This window comes from Pelmatolapia mariae, linkage group LG20 (assembly GCF_036321145.2).
Source record: "Pelmatolapia mariae isolate MD_Pm_ZW linkage group LG20, Pm_UMD_F_2, whole genome shotgun sequence".
Taxonomy (NCBI): domain Eukaryota; kingdom Metazoa; phylum Chordata; class Actinopteri; order Cichliformes; family Cichlidae; genus Pelmatolapia; species Pelmatolapia mariae.
Genome location: NC_086244.1, coordinates 13,389,289 through 13,409,403, shown reverse-complemented (window position 1 = coordinate 13,409,403; position 20,115 = coordinate 13,389,289). Strand labels below are relative to the sequence as shown.

General features: G+C 37.2%; 2 protein-coding genes across 3 annotated transcripts; one reads left to right on the top strand and one right to left on the bottom strand.

Moving 5' to 3' along the window:
• The first annotated feature begins 215 nt into the window (after nt 1-215).
• LOC134618711 (uncharacterized) lies at nt 216-3,938 on the top strand. Its single transcript, XM_063464230.1, has 7 exons — nt 216-448; nt 693-1,363; nt 1,453-1,498; nt 1,925-2,016; nt 2,372-2,482; nt 2,604-2,880; nt 3,729-3,938. The coding sequence occupies exons 2-7, from the start codon at nt 888-890 to the stop codon at nt 3,936-3,938; spliced, it is 1,212 nt and encodes a 403-aa protein (XP_063320300.1). The 5' UTR covers nt 216-448; nt 693-887.
• Nucleotides 3,939-4,162: 224 nt separating this feature from the next.
• On the bottom strand, nt 4,163-8,349 carry LOC134618710 (uncharacterized). 2 transcript variants are annotated; one of them, XM_063464228.1, is made up of 12 exons: nt 8,293-8,349; nt 7,934-8,211; nt 7,725-7,802; nt 7,561-7,637; nt 7,400-7,465; nt 7,109-7,314; nt 6,230-6,326; nt 5,989-6,151; nt 5,809-5,912; nt 5,575-5,719; nt 4,643-4,763; nt 4,163-4,474 (listed from the first exon to the last, which is right to left on the bottom strand). In XM_063464228.1, the coding sequence occupies exons 1-12, from the start codon at nt 8,333-8,335 to the stop codon at nt 4,170-4,172; spliced, it is 1,683 nt and encodes a 560-aa protein (XP_063320298.1). In that variant the 5' UTR covers nt 8,336-8,349; the 3' UTR covers nt 4,163-4,169. The 2 variants fall into 2 exon arrangements, with proteins under 2 accessions (XP_063320298.1, XP_063320299.1); XM_063464229.1 differs by having other exon boundaries at nt 5,575-5,692.
• Between the last annotated feature and the right edge of the window lie 11,766 nt (nt 8,350-20,115).

Below are 20,115 nucleotides of genomic sequence, written 5' to 3'. Positions count from 1 at the left end.
CACTTTCAGATCTCTATTTTTCAGTTACAGACTTTTGGCCCTGTTTTGGCGTGGTGGGCGTGGCTACACAGAGAGGGGCGGGGAATCATGAGTGACAGCAGATCGCGGCAGGCTCAAGATGGTCCATTTTTCATGTTGCCTTCAGGAAACCTGGGAATGAACATAATTTATCAAACGCCTCCTGCACTGTATTATTTGATAATGTTTAGAAAACATGTCATGCATAACTGCTAAAACTCAGTTACTAAAGCTCTTTCAAGCAGTAATGTGTACAAATTACGCCGTAACTGATCAATTATGAGACGTTTTCCCAGCCACTACGTGAGAAGTGGTCATTTCCCATGCTCTCAAAGTAGCGCGCATTGTATCGGGTGGGGGCTGCTGTTAACTTGTCCCTCAGTGAACGATGGCGTCGTCTTCCAACAACACTGCTGGCGCGAACAATCAGGTGAGTGTTCAAGTTTGGAACAATTACACTGCAGTCTGTGAATACTACGAATTTAAGAAGTGGCTATTGTTACGGTTAATTTTTTTTTCTGTTTTTTTATTTTATAACGTTTTTTGCTGAAATGCTAGCTCAACAGAAACGCCTCGCTATCATTTTCGGCTGAAACTTAGGTCCTAGTTGATCTGTAAGCTTGGAGAACAACAAAGTTAGTGAAGTAACGTAAAATTCTTTGTATTTAATTTAGGAGCAGCTAAAAAGAGAGATGCTTCAACGACTACTGCATAAAGTTTCCCAGGTCATGCACAGACAACCCCTCGATGTGGACTATTTGCAGTTTGTTATCGACCATGAGATGGTCCTTTTAAGATCTTTGTCCGATTAGGTTGAGATCCCTCAAAGTATTATAAATGCTCTGATAGAGCTGTCAACTGTGCTCAGTATGGAGGACGTCAATGAACAAACCCCCTCTCAGATGTCAGTGTCAGAAGGAAAGCTGGGACGTCCAAATTACAATGTATCGCCTGTACAGCTCCAGATACTGACAGAAATGTTCTTATCAATCACCCAAATTGCAAAACTTCTTGGAATATCTGTGAGGACAGTGAAACGTCGTTTGCATGAATATGGCATTTCCATAAAGCAGTGCTACAGTACAACAAGTGATGAAGAGCTGGACAATTTAGTAAGATCTATAAAGACAAGAAGACCTCATGTTGGATACAGGATGATGAAAGGGATGCTTCAAGCCATGGGCCACCATGTACAGTGGAAGAGAGTGTACTCGTCGATGCACCGTGTGGACTCTGCTGGTATTTTCTCAAGAATGACAAGGCTGGGATTTGTGGTCCGAAGGACATATTCAGTGCAAGGTCCTCTTTACTTGATGCATATAGACACAAACCATAAACTAATAAGGTAGGATGAAGTCTGACAATACTGCTAAATACTGAATTATGTTTTATACCTGTTAATGCCCTAGTTGTTGTTTTTTGTTCTTTTTACAGATTTGGCCTGGTGATATTCGGAGGGATAGATGGGTACTCAAGAAAGGTGATTTTTCACTTTCAAAATTGAGCTGAATGAGATGTTAATTGAAAAGTGAAATACTTGTGTTTTGGTCTACCATAAAACTTACCATATACTGTAATATAGAGATCCTTCTGTAGAACAAAATGTTCCTAATCTGTTTATGTTTGTCAGTATTTGGTGACTATAAATGCTTGGTAAACTAATTCTTCAAGTTGCTAAAAGGATTTTTTTTTTTACCCTTTGCATTTGGGTGAATAGTTGATTACAAGTACTGCTACATCTCATGGCAGCTTGCTACCTTGGGAATTATGTAGCCTGCTTTTTTTCTTGTACTTAAAAATATAAAATAAATGTACCAAGCTACAATACCTGATAAACATGTTTCTATCTTTAATTATAGTAACTCGACTTGACCAAGTTTCCACTTAATGATATTTACATCTCTAGATCATGTACCTGGGTGCTGCTGCCAACAACAGAGCATCAACTGCACTTGCTTTCTTCTTGGAGGCTGTACAAAAGTATGGCTTTCCATTGAGGTAAAATCTACACAAAATTAATTTTCACAATGATTGTGCAAATGTGTAAATATGATTCCCCCCACCTTGATTAGCAGTGTAATTATTTTGACATGCAATATGTAAACTGTAGCCTATATGATCAGTTGTTTATACATCCCCATACAGTTGTTTAAATGGTTCAAACATTTAGAATTCTTGAAAGGTGTGCTTATACAGAGCTGCACACTGTTGAATGACCAAAACAATAAACTTCAAATAACCAGTCTAAAGTAAAACTATATTAAAAACACAAAGGCTGCAATAAATTTTAAGAGTGACATGTTTTTTTTAGATTTAAAACAAATTGTACTGTCGATGTTTAATTTTGTTTCAGAGTTCGAGGGGATCAAGGAGTGGAAAATGTTGGAATAGCAAGATGCATGTTCACCATCCGGGGCTGTGGAAGAGGAAGCTTTCTGTCAGGCAAGAGTGTTCACAACCAAAGGTATGTGTAGTATTTGTATAAATGTCCCATGGAAATAAGAAAAATGTTCTTATATATTTTTCAATTCAGTGAATTTCTGGGTAAAATTCTGAAAACGTTGCCATATTTTGATGTTGAACAGAATAGAGCGCTTGTGGCGAGATGTGTGGATGGCTGTTTCAAGCGTGCACTATGAAACCCTTCACAACCTCGAGGATGAAGGCCTTCTGGATCCAACTGATGGTGTCCACATGTTTTGTGCCCAACATACATTTCTTCCACGTCTGCAGAGGGATCTGGATGTCTTTAGACAGGGTTGGGATAACCACCCTCTAAAGACAGAGAGGAATCTGTCCCCACAACAACTGTGGACACTGGGACTCCACCAGAATCCAGTTGATACTCCAGACACAGTGGAGGTACTAAAACAAACATAAATTATACAATCCCTCTTTAATCAAGTTTCAAAAAGTGCACTTGGAGATGTTGAAAAAAACACGGTGTGCTGTCACTGCAGACTATCAGCTTTAAGTTGAGGGTATTTGCATCCAAATCAGTTAAAAGTTGTAGGAGTTACAACAGTCTGCATGTGTACCCCCCACTTGTTAAGTTACCAAAAGTAATGAGACAGAACATTAATCATAACTGAAACTGGATCGCAGAGACTTCAGCAGATGTTGGGCTTCATACCTGCTGATGCTCTGTCAGGCCTCTACTGCAACTGTCTTCACTTCCAGCTATTATTGAGGCATTTGCCCTTCAATTTTGTCTTCAGCAATGAAACACTGCTCCGTCAGATTCAGGTCAAGTGATTGACGTGGCCACTGCATAACATTCCACTTCTTTTAACTATTTGTTTTTTTTCTGCAGAATCCTTTAGTGCTGCCTCATGAGTTTCGAAGCATTTGGCTGAATATGAGCAGATATATTGCCCAAAACACTTCAAAATTTATCCTGCTGTTTTTGTCAGGAGTTGCTTCACTAAATACAAGAATATCACATCCCTGGCCATGGAACACCAGAGAAGCCAATTGTTCCATTACTTTTGGTCCCTTAAGTGGAAGGCACATATGAAAACAGTTCAAATACCTCTGCAGTTATAGCCAATCGTGTTAGTTCCATTTAAAATCCATTGCGTGGCATATAGAGCCAAAAGTAGAATTCCCATGTTCCAATATTTATGGAGCTGACTGTTTGTCTTGAATTTCCCAACACTGTTTTTGAATTGTCATTTGAAATATCTTTTTTTTTTTTTAAATCATCACAGGAAATCGAGAATGCGTACTTGGATGTCAACTCTATTGGTGAGCTGGATGGGAGCAATCCTGGAGTAATTCTTCCATCTGTTGAATGTCCTCTATCTGAGGAGGACATGGCAAGACTAAGAGACACTGTCAATGTAACAAGGCCCTCTCAGTCACATGGCCGAGACATTTATTTGGATGTACTTAACTTTGTACTAACTCACCGTTCCTAGGCGGCAACATTTTTATTTTGAATTTTCAACCCAGAGAAGGTTCATGAATAGCTCAGACTTTTATTTGATTTGATATACACATACAAATGAACCTGCCAGGAAATTTTTATGCCACTCATTAAAGAACTCTGGCTGTCAATCTCCAACTTTGAAATGTGCTTCCTGAACATTAAATGGAAGGAGCAGCATTTTGAGTTACACCTCAAAACTATTGATAGACAATGCTATGCTTTACACATTGTTAAATTCCTGGCCAAGATGAAAAGCCTCCAGCAGAACCATTCTGAATTGACTATAGGACTTCATATGTTTCACAGGCAGGACAATGGTCTTAGCACAGGATGACACAACAGGATAGCAGATGCTGTGATTTCCAAAGTCAGCTTCACAATTGTGATTAAATTTTACCACCACAGCAAAGTCCTTCTTTTCTGAGGGGAGGAGAGGAACATGGCCTTGACCGGTGATCCATTGCAGAAACCTGGCAGGTGTGATAGATCTTGGGCCATCTTCGTCAGCTACATGTTCTTGACCTTCTGTTAGGATAAGAGTGAATTTTAAGACGTTTTGAAGAACCCTGGCCTTTTGGACAAAAAAAATATCTAAATATTTGAATTCGATACAAGTGTAACTTTTGTCACAAAAACCTTAGAATATAATTTTGGAATGTGACAACTATAAACTAGACAAAAATAACCATTTACCTTCTGACTCATAAAGCAAGTCCTGAATGAAGTTAACCAGGTCCAGCTCAACCTGATGCTTGGAGGTTCCCTTCTCACTCAGCTGAGGGTGAATGGACGCCATGACAAACTCGGCATTAACCTATGATGATATTAGAAAGCAAAGCAACCCAACGGCTTGATTACTTCAGGGCTGCAGTATTCAGGCCCTAGAACTTTTCCACAGTTTGTCACATTATAGCCACAAACATAAATATATTTTATTGGAATTCAACATAAAAGACCAATAAAAAGTGGTAAACAATTGAGAATTGTAACAAAATTCATCCATGATTCCAAACATTTTTTTACAAATAAATAACTGAAAAGTGTGGTGTGTGTAATTATTCAGCCCCCTCAGTCAATACTTTTTAGAAACACCTTTTGCTGCAATTACAGCTCCCAGTCTTTTAGGGTATTTTTCTACCAGCTTTGCACATTTACAGACTGACATTCTTGCTCATTCTTCTTTGCCAAACAGCTCCAGCTCAGTCAGATTAGATGGACAGCGTTTGTGAACAGCAGTTTTCAGATCTTGCCACAGATTCTGGATTGGATTTACATCTGGACATTGACTGGGCCATTCTAACACATGGAAATGTTTTGTTTTTCTATTGTTGCCCTGGCTTTACTGTATGTTTAGCAATCATCAGGAAATGTCTATGGGCAACTGACTACACTGAGACCAAAGGGGGCTGAATAATTACAAACACCAGAGTTTTCAGTTATTTATTTGTAATAAATATTTGGCATCATGTATGATTTTTGTTCCACTTCTCTAATGTACACCACTTTGTGTAGGTGTTTCATTTAGAGTTGAAATAAAATAGATTCATATTTGTGTCTGTAATGTAACAAAATGTGTAAATGTATGTAATACATACATGTAAAACTGAAAATACGTTTGTACTCACTTTCACATCTCCCCCAAGGACGAAGAGAGGCTGGCAGATTTCTGGGTATTGCTTAATCAGCAGGTGGAGGCCATACAGCTGCAAACCCTCCTTGAGTTGTTCCAACATTGGCTGCAATCTAAGCACAGCATGGAGTGTAATGGCTCTGTGGGTACCAAAAAGAGATTAAACAACATCTTCAGATGCTATTTTTCTCACATTCATATAGAAAAACGAAAACATGTCACAGCATACCGGACAATCGGTTCCTTGTTTTGAACCGAGATGGCTCCAGTGAATCCACAGTTTAAAATCTCATCAGTAAGGCCCTGAAGTGACTGCTCAGTTGAAGATTCCACCTAAAAGTAATTTAACAGATGAAATTATATAGCTGCAATGTGTACTAAGGCAATATTTTTACTAGTTATACAGCACCTGGTCAATCAGTAACCGCAACTGTGAATCTGCCACTGTATTTTTATCCAGCTGTGTTGGGTTGATCTGCCCGTTGCAGAGGTAACTGTAAGCCCACTGGCTGAAAAATGTAGGGGCAGGACCTCCTTGTGCCAAACTGACGGCCAGAATCTCACCAACAGTCCTATTTATACAAACAGCATGAGTGTATTGCTTATAGTATAAAACATGACAGTTTTCCCTTTCTTTAAAATAAACATGCCTGAAGAGTCCACTGTCAAAGTCAGTAAGGGAATAGCGTGGACTTTTTTGGTGTGGTGGTCCTTCAAAGAAACGAGTCTCGATTCCGGCGACCATTTCTATTGAGAGAAGAAAGTTATGAATTATCCGATGTAAAACATTCATTTAGAGCTGGGTGAAATAAGATTTCTTTCATATCACAGTATTTTTTTCATTTGAGGCAATACTGATATATATATCATAATGTGTCTCACTGATTTTGAAGGCTTAACATGACAGATGTACTGAAGCAACATCATACATCTGTTCCAGATATGTAAAAATTCCATTCAAAATGAAAATACTGATTCAAAAAAGATGCCCTGCGATGGACTGGCGACCCATCCAGGTTGTACCCCACCTCTCGCCCTGTGACTGCTGGAGATAGGCACCAGCACTCCCCGCGACCCCACAAGGGATAAGCGGCCAAGAAAATGGATGGATGGATGGATGATTCAAAAAATAAATCATAGTATACAGAAAGGTGTACTTGAGACAATAATATTGACACCTTTTATCAACACCAAACCAGTAAGCTCATAACACAACATAGTCACATCACAGCCATGCTATGGTTAAAAAAAAAGACTATTTTCCTTGTGTTACCGGTGTTTTGGTTTTCGACCTTGGTTTTCTCATTTTTGGTTTTGGCCAAGAACTTTCATATCAGTCCATCCCAAATTATAAACATGATTGATGTATAGTTTAGTAAAGGAGAAATATAGTCATATTTACAACACAACTGGAGCAGAGTTCACTTAGAAGATAAAATGTATATTACAGAAGTATAAAATTTAGGGATTAGTCATTTCTTCAACATAAATAATACGAATGGAAAAGTAATTGATCTCTTTAAGTTCACCTGTGAGAAATTCTTTTCGAAGGGCACCAGTGTCGATTCCTGCTTCCCCAAAGAAGGACACCTTCAACATGGCAGTGGGTGAATTTTTTTTTTGACGTTGCCACTGCAGAAGGCCTCTCTCCAGAATGTTTGTTCTTGAAATAAGGATGCTGAACTGCTTCTCCACATCAACTCTTTGACAAATCGCATCCAACACATCGTCGACACTAAAAAAATCAATAAATGAAAGAATAAACACTCTTTATTCAGTTCAGAGTATTAATAGTCATCTGTGTGTGTGATGTTTTTTACCTTTTCATATGGTCCTCTTCTACTATGTTCTCCTCAATTTCATCCACGTCTATTACATTTTTGCTTCTAATAAAAATAAAGAAAAAGTTGTTGTTTAAATGGGAAATTCTCAAGATGTTATATCCTATATGATATTTTAAAAGCCATGCTTTTTGAACTACCTTTCTCCGCATGTGCTTGCATGGATTTCAAGGAAATAAGGTGCAAATTTCAAGTTACAGATAGGACACTGAAGTTTCTAAAACAGAAATGAGAGTTAAAATATTGAATAGAGTTCCATTGTAGTTATGTTAATGGTCTATACTCATTTCTATTAAGATATTACTTCTTCATCCAATTCCTCTGTGTCGGTGTGCTCTTCAGAAGGCTGCACGGACACTATTTGGACCTCGGTTTGACATGCCTATCATAATTAATAGACATATAACATTGCTGATTAAGATAAAAAACAAGTGGGTCAATTTTTTTATTGACATTTCAATGCAATGCAATTTCATTAAAATAAATGCATATATTGTTCTAAGATGTATGTACCTCTGTGTCTTCAGCTGAAGACCCAGACTCTGTGCACTCCTGCACATGAAGAGCCAAAATATGCAATGGCAGACTTACTTTGCATGTTTGACATTGTGCTTTGGGCATATTTTTAAATTCAACTGCATCAGGAGGTAACGGAGTAAGGTCAAATTCTTGCTGTAAAGGTACTATATACAGCAAGTTTTTCCCATTTCCTGTCATACTGCGTATTAGGGTCCCTGTGTAACCTTCAGAATCAGGAGGGACCAGTGTCAGTTTCCTTTTACCCTGACCACCTGAAAAAAGTAGAGCCCAGATCTAGTTCACATAGGTGCAAATTATGTGACTATCATGTAATAAACATTTGTTACCCCTACCTGTAGCCTTGTAGAGCAACCATCCTCCAGTCAGACCCTGCATTTTAGGATATTCACTTTGAAGAAGTCCAAATAACTGCAGAACAAGATCAATATTGTGATGCCTGCAGACTTGATGATCTTTACAGAGACATATAAGTCTGAAAATCTATATATTTATTCCTTTAACCTCTTAATGGTTCATGTCCCTGGACATTGTGAGATGTCTTTTACCCAGTCCTGCCTGTGCAAGCTGAATTCCTCAGAGGAGGTAGGTGTTGTTACTGCATTACAGTTCAGCAAGTATACATAGAAACTGAAAGGCTTCCATGCTTTAAAAGGTGGTGTCACAGGGATCCTTGGATTATGCATCTTTCGTTTTCCAAGAAAACTTTTTTTTCCAAAGAAACCAGGGAAAGATCTGAACGGAATTAGAAAAATACATGAAAATGACAGCACAGTTATAACACACCAAAAAGGTTAAAAACTTTTTAAATAATTTTTTTTCATATTTAATTTAAAACCTTGCCATCTCTTGATCTACAGAGGGAGGTCCCTGTTCCTGCCTTGCTCCCTGTGCTGCCTGGTGCTGTCCCTGAGAAAGATTCTGAGTGAGCACAGTAATAAGATTCTGTGCAGCGGCTTCCACTGTAGAATTGTAGTTCACATTCTAAAAAACACATATATAAAAAAAATAATAGGTAGAACATAACAGAAATTATGAAATATGTTAAACATAGGGATGCACCGATACCGGTATCGGCCTCGATACCAGATTTTCTAAAGTACTCGTTAAAACTCCCCCGATACCATGGTTTGAGAAAGAAGACTGCATCCTAAGCCCGATTAGTTATGGAGTCTTTTAAAATGTTTTCCATATTTTTGGGGAAGGATCAAATTGTTAATATTACTTTACCTTTCGAAGTAAGTTTCAGCTGAAAATGATAGCGAGGCGTTTCTGTTGAGCTAGCATTTCAGCAAAAAACGTTATAAAATAAAAAAACAGAAAAAAAAAATTAACAGTAACAATAGCCACTTCTTAAATTCGTAGTATTCACAGACTGCAGTGTAATTGTTCCAAACTTGAACACTCACCTGATTGTTCGCGCCAGCAGTGTTGTTGGAAGACGACGCCATCGTTCACTGAGGGACAAGTTAACAGCAGCCCCCACCCGATACAATGCGCGCTACTTTGAGAGCATGGGAAATGACCACTTCTCACGTAGTGGCTGGGAAAACGTCTCATAATTGATCAGTTACGGCGTAATTTGTACACATTACTGCTTGAAAGAGCTTTAGTAACTGAGTTTTAGCAGTTATGCATGACATGTTTTCTAAACATTATCAAATAATACAGTGCAGGAGGCGTTTGATAAATTATGTTCATTCCCAGGTTTCCTGAAGGCAACATGAAAAATGGACCATCTTGAGCCTGCAGCGGTCTGCTGTCACTCATGATTCCCCGCCCCTCTCTGTGTAGCCACGCCCACCACGCCAAAACAGGGCCAAAAGTCTGTAACTGAAAAATAGAGATCTGAAAGTGAAAAAAAAAATTGAAGCTGAGAGAAAAATCCGAACCTGAAGAATTTTTTTTTGAAAGTGAAAAGAAAAAAATTGAAGCTGAGAGAAAAATCCGAACCTGAAGAATTTTTTTTTGTACATTAATTTAAAAGATCTGAATCTGAAAATTTTAAATCCAACTCTTTCTTTTTCAAAGTAAACTCTTAAAATGTGACTTTTGCTTTCAGTTTACATATTTTCGATTTCAATTTTTTTTTTAACTAAACAAACATTATGGCCCTGATTTAACTCCATAAAAATACCTCTCATTAGAGAAATCCAGCGCTGATTTTGAACAAACTCTCCATTGACTGTCTATGGAGAGTTTTCAAACTTTGTGTTGCTCTGAAGAGATTTGCAAAAAATCTGTAAATCCCACAAGAATGATAGTGACATTTTCTGAAAGCCAGCAAAAATACCTACGTTTTCATGTATAATTTGTGGGGGTTGAGTGGAAATTGAGCGAGTAGCAAGAAGTTGTTCAGACATGAAGAGAAAATTCAGAAAGGACAAGTGCACACTCTGAGTTAATTGCATAGCAACCATAACAACGCATGTATTTTCTGAAAAATCACAATTTTGCAACTGAAGACACAAAGAGGTATAAAATTAAAACGGTAGAAGATCTGAAAAAGCTGAGTCATACAGGAATAGCCCAATAATCTGAGAACATTTTAAAGTTTGAATGGAGTTTCTAGGTGAAAGTATGAGGAAGTAGTTAAGTTTCAAAAACAAGCAAGTTTTAGCAGAATTTCTGAAGATTTCCATTCATTTCAATGGGACAAAAAAAAGGAAAAAAGTGTAATATTTTAAAAAGTATAATAGTAATAAACACCAAAAGATATAGCAAACATTAGCAGAAAGAGCAGAACAGTTTAGAGTTTGAACTGAGAAAATCGGCTGAAAACTGAGGGAGTAGTTAAACGGCAAAAAACGTACGGAAGCAACTTGAAGAATAATAAAGAATAAAGAGAAACAGGAACTCAATAGTGTGGAAGCCCTTTTAGGGCATCCACACAACTAGAAAAATTTGCATTTCCTGCGAAAATGCAGTGTGGATGCCGGAACGCTGAAGCTGTCTGCTGAAAATGACTGAAAAAGATGAAAAGCTGCAAAAATTGTATGGCAGTAAAGAAACTGAAAAATTTTGCTGAAAACAGCTGAAAAAACAGAAACTTTTGCTGAAAAGAGGTGAAAAGGCAAAGATTCTGCTTAAAAGAGGTAAAGAGGTGAAAAGGTTTCTTCTGAAATGAGCAGAAGATACTGAGATTTGTACTGATAAGAGGTGAAAGGCTGAAAATTCTGCTTAAAATAGGTGAATCAGCAGAATTTCTACTGAAAAGAGGTAAAGAAGTAGAACGTTGCACTGAAAACAGGTGAATCAGCAGAATGTCTGCTAAAAAAGAGATTTCTGTTGAAAACACCTGAAAAATCTGGGATTTGTGCTGAAAAGGGGTGAAAAAACTCACAATTCTGCTGAAACGGGGTGAAGAAGAGGTGTTGGGCTGTTGAGAAGAGTTAAATAAGTTGAACTGACAAATGCGATGATATGGCACAAATACTATGATTGGGTACAAATACTATAATTTGGCACAAATAATATGAATTGGTTCAAATGCTATGATTTGAAACAAATACTATGATTTGGCAGAAATACTATTATTTAGTTGAAATACTATGATTTATCAGAAATACTATGCCTTAGTAGTAACACTATAACATAACAGATATATGATGATTTTGCAGACATTCTGGTTTTACACAAATACTATAATGTGGCAGAAATACTATGTTTTAGCACAAATACTATGATTTGCTATAAATACTATGATTTGGCACATATACTGTATTCAGCAGATATACTATAACAAAATAGAGAGTCTACGACTTAGTAGTAATACTATAACATAATAGATATACTATGATTTTGCAGACAGTCTATGTTTTGGGACAACTAGCACAATGTGGCAGAAATACTATGATTTGGCACAAATACTATGATTTAGTAGAAATACTCTTATTGGCAGAAAAACTATGTCTCAGTAGAAATACTATGATTTGGCAATAATACTGCGTTTCAGCACAACTACTGAGATTTGATTGAAATACTATGATTTAGAAGAAAAACTATGACTTCGTACAAATACTATGTTTTGGTTCGAATACTATGATTTGCAAAAAATACTATGATTTGGCACAAGTACCATGATTAGGTACAAATACTACGAATTGGCAGAAATACTGTGACTTAGTAGTAATACTTTAACATAACAGATATACGGTGATTTAACAGGCAATATGTTTTTGCACGAATAATACGATTTCGCTCAAATACTATGAAATTACAGTAATACTATGATTTTGAAGGAATACTATGATTTGGTAGAAATACTATGCCTTAGTAGTAATACTATAACATAACAGATATACTGTGATTTAGCAGACATAGTATGTTTTTGCACATATACTACAATTTTGCTCAAATACTACTAAATTGCAGTAATACTATGATTTTGAAGGAATACTATCATTAGGTAGAAATACTATGCCTTAGTAGTAATACTATAACATAACAGATATGCTGTGATTTTGCAGACATAGTATGTTTTAGCACAAATACTACAACTTTGCTCAAATACTATGAAACTGCAGTAATACTATGATTTTGAAAGAATACTATGATTAGGTAGAAATACTATGCCTTAGTAGTAATACTATAACATAGCAGATATTTTGTGATTTTGCAGACATTGTATGTTTTTGCACAAATACTACAATTTGGCAGAAATACTATGTTTGGGCAGAAATACTATGATTTGCTATAAATACTATGATTTGGCACAAATACTATGATTTAGCAGAAATACTATGTTTTAACATAAATAATATCTTTTGAGAGAAATTTCTGCTAAAAGGTACTATTTCTGCTATTTAGCAGAAATACTGTAATTTTGCACAAATACTATGATTTGCTATAAATACTATGATTTGCCACATATACTATAATCAGCAGATATATTATAACATAACAGAAATTCTACGACTTAGTAGTAATATTATAACATAACAGAAATTTTAATTGAGCACAAATATCATGATTTGGCACAAATACCATGATTTAGCACAAATACCATGATTTGGCACAAATACGATGATATTGCTGAAATACTATGATTGGGTACAAATACTATGATTTGGCACAAGTACTATAACTTAGTACAAATACTATAACTTGGCACAAATACTATGATTTAGCAGAAATACTATGTTTTAACATAAATAATATCTTTTGACAGAAATTTCTGCTAAAAGGTACTATTTCTGCTATTTAGCAGAAATACTGTAATTTTGCATAAATACTATGATTTGGCAGATATACTATATTCAGCACATATACTATAACATAACAGACACTCCTCCACTTAGTAGTAATACTATAACATAAAGTAAATATTATGGTTCTGCCCCAAAACCATGATTTGGGTACAAATACTTTGATTTGGCACAAATACTATAACTTGGCACAAATACTATGATTTAGCAGAAATACTATGTTTTAACATAATATCTTTTGACAGAAATTTCTGCTAAAAGGTACTATTTCTGCTATTTAGCAGAAATACTGTAATTTTGCATAAATACTATGATTTGGCAGATATACTATATTCAGCACATATACTATAACATAACAGACACTCCTCCACTTAGTAGTAATACTATAACATAAAGTAAATATTATGGTTCTGCCCCAAAACCATGATTTGGCACAAATACCATGATTTCTCAAAAATACTATGATTTAGCAGAAATACTATGATTGAGCAGAAGTACTAAGATGTAGTAGAAGTACTTTGATTTAGCACAAATACTATTATGGAGGAGTAATACTTTAACATGGGAGAAATATTGACACACACACACATACACAGAGAGCAAAGTGTACAGGGGCTGTGAAGAGTCTGGGCTTGGTATATCTAGGTCAGCTAAATTGGCTGCACCTGCTGTAATCAGCCCTTACACACACAGACAGAGAGAGCTATAAGTTTTCTGCAGTGTATTTCTCACATTCAGGATTCCCCTCGAACAAATGGCCATAACTTCCTAACCGTAGGGGCTAGAACGCTCATTCTGACACCGTTTTGTTCAGAAGAGATGGGGGAATCTGCAGGTCTTCATAATTCAGAGATAAAATATAAATTATTGAAGATATATGACTTGTAATACACTGTAACTGAGTAGAGGCAAAGCAAAACTGCCTTGACTTGCCCTCAAACAACGTTTTGTAACTCTAAATCTATATGGATCATCAAAATCATTCTTTCACCGTAAGAAACAGCAGGCTTTGGTGAACAGTCATGGGAATTTTCAGGTCTCTGTGGAAATCCATCAAAAAGATCTGACGAGAGAAAAAAGTTGCTCATTTCCAGAGTTTGAAATCTGAAGAGATCTGAGCAAGGCACGAATTTCCTACCCTCAAACAAATGTAATTCATGGCCAAACGGTAATAGGTGAGAAAAAAATTCTTGAATTGTGAGCATCAGGGGTGTCTGAAGATATATTGGCACAAGCGTCATGTCTCAACTTTGTTTCCTTAAGGAGATATGACGATTTGAAAATGCCTCTCATTAGAGAAATCCAGCGCTGATTTTGAACAAACTCTCCATTGACTCTCTAAGGAGACTTTACAGACTTTGTGTTGCTCTGAGGAGATTTGCCAAAACTCTGTAACTCCCACAATAATGATAGTGACAATTTCTGAAAGCCAGCAAAAATACTTACGTTTTGATGTATAATTTGTGGGGGTTGAGTGGAAATTGAGCAAGTTGCAAGAAGTTGTTCAGACAAGAAGAGAAAATTCAGAAATTTCCACAATCCACTCTGAGTTAATTGCATAGCAACCATAACAACGCATGTATTTTCTGAAAAATCACAATTTTGCAACTGAAAACTTAAAGAGGTATAAAATTTAAACGGTAGAAGATCTGAAAAAGCTGAATCATACAGGAATAGCCCAATAATCTGAGAACATTTTAAAGTTTGAATGGAGTTTCTAGGTGAAAGTATGAGGAAGTAGTTAAGTTTCAAAAACAAGCAAGTTTTAGCAGAATTGTGGAAGTTTCCCATTCATTTCAATGGGACAAATTAAAGGAAAAAAGTGTAATATTTTAAAAAGTATAATAGTAATAAACACCAAAAGATATAGCCGGCATTAGCAGAAATAGCAGAACAGTTTAGAGTTTGAACGGAGAAAATCGGCTGAAAACTGAGGGAGTAGTTAAGTGCCAAAAAGTGTACGGAAGCAACTGGAATATAGTGGAATAAAGAATAAAGAGAAACAGGAACTCAATAGTGTGGAAGCCCTTGAGGGCATCCACACAATAAAGAATAAAGAGAAACAGGAACTCAATAGTGTGGAAGCCCTTTTAGGGCATCCACACAATAAAGAGAAACAGGAACTCAATAGTGTGGAAGCCCTTTTAGGGCATCCACACAATAACTAGAAAAATTTGCATTTCCTGCGAAAATGCTGTGTGGATGCCTTATCGCTGAAGCTGTCTGCTGAAAAGCTGAAAAAGATGAAAAGTTGCAAAAAGTTGTATGGTGGTGAAAAAAAAAATGTTGCCATGAGCAGGATTGGAACCTGGCCCTCTTGGGCTGAAGGCAGCTACTCATCTCACTGAGCCAAACTCATTCTCACAGAGAAGAGGTGGACAGACTGACAATTCTGCTGAAATTAGCAGAAGCTGCTGGGAATTGTGCTGATAAGAGGTGAAAAGGCTGAAAATTTTACAGAAAAGAGGTGACTCAGCAGAATTTCTGCAGAAAAGAGGGAAAGAAGCAGAATGTTGCGCTGAAAAGAGGTGAATGAGCAGAATTTCTGCTGAAAAGAGGCAGAAGGTTCTGTATGTAGAAAAAGAAACAATGTTCAACCATGTGTGAAATAAATAAAGAAATGAAATGAAAGAACAACCTGGTTCTGCTCAATCTCACCAATCAGAGGTACTGCCTCTGTCTGCTTCATCAGGCTGTGTACTTGTTTCTGCCATGGAGCGTTAACAATTGTTCTGATAAGAGGTGAAAAGGCTGAAAATTTTGCAGAAAAGAGGTGAATCAGCAGAATTTCTGCAGAAAAGAGGCAAAGAAGCAGATACTTGCACTGAAAAGAGGTGAATCAGCAGATTTTCTGCTGAAAAGATTTTTTTTTTTATGAAAACAGCCAAAAAAGCTGGAATTTGTGCTGAAAAGGGGTGAAAAAAATGAAAATTTTGCTGAAAAGGGGTGAAGAAGCTAAAGTATACCAAATCAAAGTATTTGTGCCAAAACTTCCATATTGTGGTACTACTACATTACAACATGAATACAGATTAAAGATGAAAGAAACTGGCAACAAATTCCTCCACTACAAACCAGTCTGATACCACTACTTTGCAGTGTTCACGTTTACTAAGGCACTACCCAAAAGGCGCCACAAGAGGGCACTCCAACACAAGAGATGACCTATGTACACTGATGCACTTAGTAACAGTCAGCCTCCTACTTTGCCACTACGTAATACAGCGGAAATACAGTAGCAGAAATACAATGTTTTGGCAGAAACACTGTAATTTCACTCAAATACTATGAAATAGCAGTAATTTGGCAGAAATACTATGTTTCAGTACAAATACTATGACAAAGCAGAAATATTATGACTTAAAAGTAATACTATAACAAAAGGGATTCCTCAAAATACTATGAAATTGCAGTAATTCTATGATTTGGCAGAAATACTGTACTTCGTACAAATACAATGCTTTGGTAAAAATACTATATTTTGATTTGAACTCTATGATTTGAAAAAGATGAAAGCATTGAAAAAGGTGAAAAGGCTGAAAATTTTGCAGAAAAGAGATGAATCAGCAGAATTTCTGCAGAAAAGAGGCAAAGAAGCAGAACGTTGCGCTGAAAAGAGGTGAATGAGCAGAATTTCTGCTGAAAAGAGGCAGAATTTCTGCTGAAAAGAGGCAGAAGGTTCTGTATGTAGAAAAAGAAACACGATAAACCATGTGTGAAATAAAGACATGAAATGAAAGAACAACCTGATTCTGCTCAAATTCCCCAATCAGAGCTACTGCCTCTGTCTGCTTCATTAGGCTGGGTACTTGTATGTATTTTGGTCCATATTAGAAAAGCTGCTAAAATTATAAAACTTTGCAGAATTGTAATGAATGATCAATATAAATTACAGGTCTGTGATAGTGTATAAATTTGTTGTGAAAAAAAATATGTTGACCAAGGTGGGATTGAACCCACGACCTTTGAGCTGCAGAGCCGTGTCATTACTGATTGCGCCACCTGGCAAGGGCGCAGGCGGCCGAAAAACAAACACATCAGCAATCAGAAATAGATCGCGGTGAGAGGCGAAAAGCGCCGTTTTTTGGAGTTACAAAACGTCGTGTAACTCAAAAACTAGGAGGGCTAGCAGCATAATCCTTGGACTGGGTGAATCAGCTGACTTTGGTGTACTTTGTCTGCGATTTTCATTGCTCTTTGTACCTCAGTCGCGGAGATATGACGAGAGAAGAAACGGCTTCATTTTCGGAGTTTGAAAACTGAGAGGAGGACAGATTTCCACCCCTTAAACAAACGTAATTCATTGCTCAACGGTAAAATAATTGTAAAAACTGCTTCCACTGTGAGTGTCAGCAGTGTCTGAAGATATATTGGCACAAGCCTCATGTCCTAACTTTGCTTTGTTAAGGAGATATGGCGATTTGAAAATGCCTCCCGTTAAAGAATTTCAGCTCTGAATTTCAAAACCTCCCCAAAGACTTTGAATGGGGAGTAACCAGACCATGTGTCACTTAGAGGCAAATTGCGAAAAAACGGTAAATCTCACAATAAAGATAGTAACATTGTCTGAAAGCCAGCAAAAATACCTACGTTTTGATGTATAATTTGTGGGGGTTGAGTGGAAATTGAACGAGTAGCAAGTTGTTCAGACATGAAGAGAAAATTCAGAACAGACCAGCACACACTCTGAGTTAATTGCATAGCAACCATAGCAACGCATGTATTTTCTGAAAAATCACAATTTTGCAAATGAAAACTTAAAGAGGTATAAAATTAAAATGGTAGAAGGTCTGAAAAAGCTGAATCACACAGGAATAGCCCAATAATCTGAGAACATTTTAAAATTTGAATGGAGTTTCTAGGTGAAAGTATGAGGAAGCAGTTAAGTTTCAAAACCAAGCAAGTTTTAGCAGAATTGTGGAGGTTTTCCATTCATTTCAATGGGACAAATTAAAGGAAAAAAGTGTAATATTTTAAAAAGTATAATAGTAATAAACACCAAAAGATATAGCCGGCATTAGCAGAAAGAGCAGAACAGTATAGAGTTTGAACTGAGAAAATCGGCAGAAAACTGAGGGAGTAGTTAAGTGCCAAAAAGTGTACGGAAGCAACTGGAATATAGTGGAATAAAGAATAAAGAGAAACAGGAACTCAATAGTGTGGAAGCCCTTGAGGGCATCCACACAATAAAGAGAAACAGGAACTCAATAGTGTGGAAGCCCTTTTAGGGCATCCACACAACTAGAAAGCAAAAATTTCAGAAGAAATTTTAAGTGTGCCTATGCCGCTGCTAATCAGTGTAGTTTGCCATTCATACGGCTACAGAGAGCAAAACTCAGAAGAGCAGCCATTCTCCACCATGAACTATGGTAAAAACAAACACCGCTCGCGCCTCACAGATGACAGTTTACAGTTTTGGGTAAAGATGAAGTGACTTTGTACAGCCCCGATTTGCAGACGCTGTGCACACAGGTTCATGAGCAGAAGTCCCATTGTACCACGGCAGACCCGACAATGTTTGCATGAACACGCTTTGAAGCATTACGTTATGGACCACTTTTCACACATGGTTGGTGTACCCACACAGCCGGCTGTAGCTTTTCAACTCACAGCCCCACACACACCCAAAAAACAGCCGAGAGAGCACAGACTACGCCCGAAAGGCGTGATTGCAGGTGCCGCTCAGGTGGGTCCACCTCCCCTGCAGCGGCACTGCAGACCATGCCCCGCCACACACATTAAACACGTAAAATAAATATTTATGCACTTTTGCATTCACTTTTTGTTTTTTGTTATTTTTACACAGTGTTCTGAATGATTAACAATGGTCTACAGCCAATCTTGTGTATTATTATACAAACTTTGGTTGTAAGATGCAGATAACTATTTAATAAACAGCTAAATATTTTATACGAGAGTAAGAAAGAAAAGTATATCTTTGTGTCCCCCTTTCCCTGTTAATGCCCTACCTGGCCCCCTGGCAAAAGCTTTGCTAGATCCGCCCCTGCACAGTTACCAGCTGTCAGCTACAAAAAAAAAAGGAGCTTGGTGTTTATTTGTCTCTCAGAAACAGTTCATAACTTCCCTTCAACTCATTCATGTCACCTAAAGGGCAAACCTGTTTCTCCATCACCAGTTCAGCTCACATCAAACACGTAAAATAAATATTTATGCACTTTTGCATTCACTTTTTGTTTTTTGTTATTTTTACACAGAGTTCTGAATGATTAACAATGGTCTACAGCCAATCTTGTGTATTATTATACAAGTTTTGGTTGTAAGATGCAGATAACTATTTAATAAAAGGCTAAATATTTTATATGAGAGTAAGAAAGAAAAGTATATCTTTGTGTCCCCCTTTCCCTGTTAATGCCCTACCTGGCCCCCTGGCAAAAGCTTTGCTAGATCCGCCCCTGCACAGTTACCAGCTGTCAGCTACACAAAAACAGGAGCTTGGTGTTTATTTGTCTCTCAGAAACAGTTCATAACTTCCCTTCAACTCATTCATGTCGCCTAAAGGTGTTTCTCCATCATCAGTTCAGCTCTGATGATTCAGTAAGGACATCTCCTGGTTTGGACCAGCCGCCTCTACAGCTGTGGCTCCAGCAAACATCAGCTGATACTAGAAATTAAAATCAAATGAATTCTAACAACAGCTGATCAAGCTTAAACGTGCTGCTGTTGTTTAGCGCAATAAACAAGAGCGAAAAGCCGATCGTTGATCAGTCTCACGATTGAAGTTGCAACGGGCCAGAGAATGAAAGGGGAGGCTTCATAACGACAGAATAAATCGTAATATTTTCTCTGAATGTGGGACGATTCCGTTTGTACGGCAACTCTCACGAACTAACCCTTAGGAATAAAATAAAGTTCAACGTCAGTAACTTAGCACGCACACAGCTATATAGAAACTCCTGTGCAATTAATAATTTCTTACCTGAAAATTCAGTT